Raw genomic sequence first — 2,284 nt, 5'->3', positions numbered from 1 at the left:
GCTTGGCTAGCTGCGTGAGTCATTCAGTCACTCCACCGACTGGTTGACCACCTTTTTGTGTCAAACTTTTGAATTTTGATCAATTCTATTCCAAAACCCCCACGTTGCATCGTTTTACCGTTTCAATTCAAACGGCTGAATATTCAAAACCCATCACCCTAAAAGATTGACTCGCCTTTTGCTTTGTTTTCAAATATATATATATATATAGCTTTCTATATTACTCTTAATTTTTCAAAGTTGAACCGCGTGCTTACAACATACATTTCTTTTACGTCCTTTATATAAACCTATCCCAACCAATTCTAATCCAATTCGATCGGCAATTCCTTCACAGACAGCGTTAACACAAAAGCAGCACATTTTCTTTGCACCGAGAATCGATAGCATAGATATATACCTTGTTTGTTCTACCTTTTAGTTTCGCATCATTCAAACAATCACGAAATGATTTCTTCGTGGAGAAGGCGAAGAGCTGGCCGCCGTGCCGCTAAGGACCAGGGACGAGGCGAGAATGGAGACTCGGAGCTGACGATACCGACCCATTTTCGTTGCTCAATATCTCTAGACTTGATGAAAGATCCAGTCACGTTGTCCACGGGGATTACATATGACCGTGAGAGCATTGAAACTTGGATTGAGGCCGGGAACAAGACTTGTCCCATTTCTAATCAGGCGTTGAAGAGCCTTGAGCCAATACCAAATCACGCCATAAGGAAGATGATACAAGATTGGTGTGTTGACAACCAATCCTATGGAATTGAGAGGATTCCCACGCCTCGGATTCCTGTCAGTTCGGTGGTGGTTGCGGAAATTCTTTCGGAGATTACGATGGCAAGCAAACGTGGAGACCAGGAAGTGTGCCTGCAATTGGTGGCGAAGATCAAGGCATTGTGGAAGGAAAGCGAGCGCAACAAGCGGTGCATCATGGCCAATAATACGGGCAGTCTTCTCTCCGCTGCGTTTGAAACATTCGCTAAAGCATCTTTCAATAGAAATGATGCGGTATTGGAGGAAATATTATCGGCTTTAGCCTTGCTTTTCCCACTGGATGGAGAGGCCATGTCCTGTCTTGGATCAGCAGCTTCATTGCATTGCATGGTACGGTTTTTGAAGGGTGGAGATTTGTCGGGGAGAAGAAATGCGGTCTTGGCCTTAAAGGAGATTCTTTCATCGGATGAGCGTAAAGTAAACGCATTATCGGAGATTGAAGGATCTTTAGAAGCATTAGTGAAGCTGATCAAAGAGCCCATTTGCCCTTCCTCCACAAAAGCTTCATTGATGGCCATATATCACGTGGTTAATTCCTCATTTCCAAAGGAAACAATCGTAGAAAGATTCGTGGAGATGGGATTAGTTTCTTTGCTGCTAGAAATGCTCGTAGATGCCGAAAGAAGCATATGCGAGAAGGCACTGGGTATTCTTGATGGGATATGCAGAAGTGAGAAAGGGAGAGAGAAGCCTTACGACCATGCTTTGACCATTCCGGTTTTAGTGAAAAAGATACTTCGGGTATCAGATTTAGCAACAGAGTTCTCGGTGTCCATCATTTGGGAGCTCTGCAAGAATGAAAAGAGGGAAGAGGGAGGAGTACTTGTTCTTGAAGCGCTTCAAGTGGGTGCCTTTCAGAAGCTGCTGTTGCTCTTACAGGTTGGTTGTGCAGAGAGAACAAAGGAGAAGGCGACGGAGTTGTTAAAATTGTTGAATCTTCATAGGGATAGGCTGGAGTGTATTGACTCTATGGATTTCAAGGATCTCAAAAGGCCATTTTGATTCAATTGAGGCAACCAACTCAACCAACTTTTAAAGTAGCTCAGCGACAAGGGAAATTATAGACAAGGATATATACATTACGTAATTAATTACTTAATTTCACAGTAGTTCAATGTACAAAGCACAAAATATCGTTTTATTTTTTTGGTTATGCAAGGATAAACTATGTTGTTCAGTTAATATTTGTTGCAGAAAATGTTAAAGCTTTACATTGAAGTTTCGAATTTCTCTTGCTTATTTTTCAGGAAACAAAAAGAATTTGCCGTGCTAATTATGACTGTACTAATCTGTGGGAGCTTGTTCTATTTCATGGTGATAATGGGTTTTTCTATCATCGAAACGTTTTAGAGCGATAATTGGGTTATAAACGATGCTGACAGGCTGAGGCCGATTAAGAATGGATATAATGTTAGCTACTAGAAAAATATAAACATATGTATATATATTTATAGTACTGTTCATCCGAGTTCCGGCCTGGGAATCTAGATATACCCGGACCGAAACTCAAGTT

At 41.5% G+C, this 2,284-nt stretch overlaps 1 protein-coding gene across 1 annotated transcript; it reads left to right on the top strand.

The window, feature by feature from the left end:
• Positions 1–231: 231 nt before the first annotated feature.
• LOC109003997 (U-box domain-containing protein 21-like) lies at positions 232–1,999 on the top strand. Its single transcript, XM_018982360.2, has one exon. The coding sequence runs from the start codon at positions 448–450 to the stop codon at positions 1,771–1,773; it is 1,326 nt and encodes a 441-aa protein (XP_018837905.1). The 5' UTR covers positions 232–447; the 3' UTR covers positions 1,774–1,999.
• Positions 2,000–2,284: the final 285 nt, after the last annotated feature.

This window comes from Juglans regia, chromosome 13 (genome assembly GCF_001411555.2).
Source record: "Juglans regia cultivar Chandler chromosome 13, Walnut 2.0, whole genome shotgun sequence".
NCBI lineage: Eukaryota > Viridiplantae > Streptophyta > Magnoliopsida > Fagales > Juglandaceae > Juglans > Juglans regia.
The sequence above is the reverse complement of the archived record's forward strand: the minus strand, read 5'-3'. Positions and strand labels throughout refer to the sequence as shown.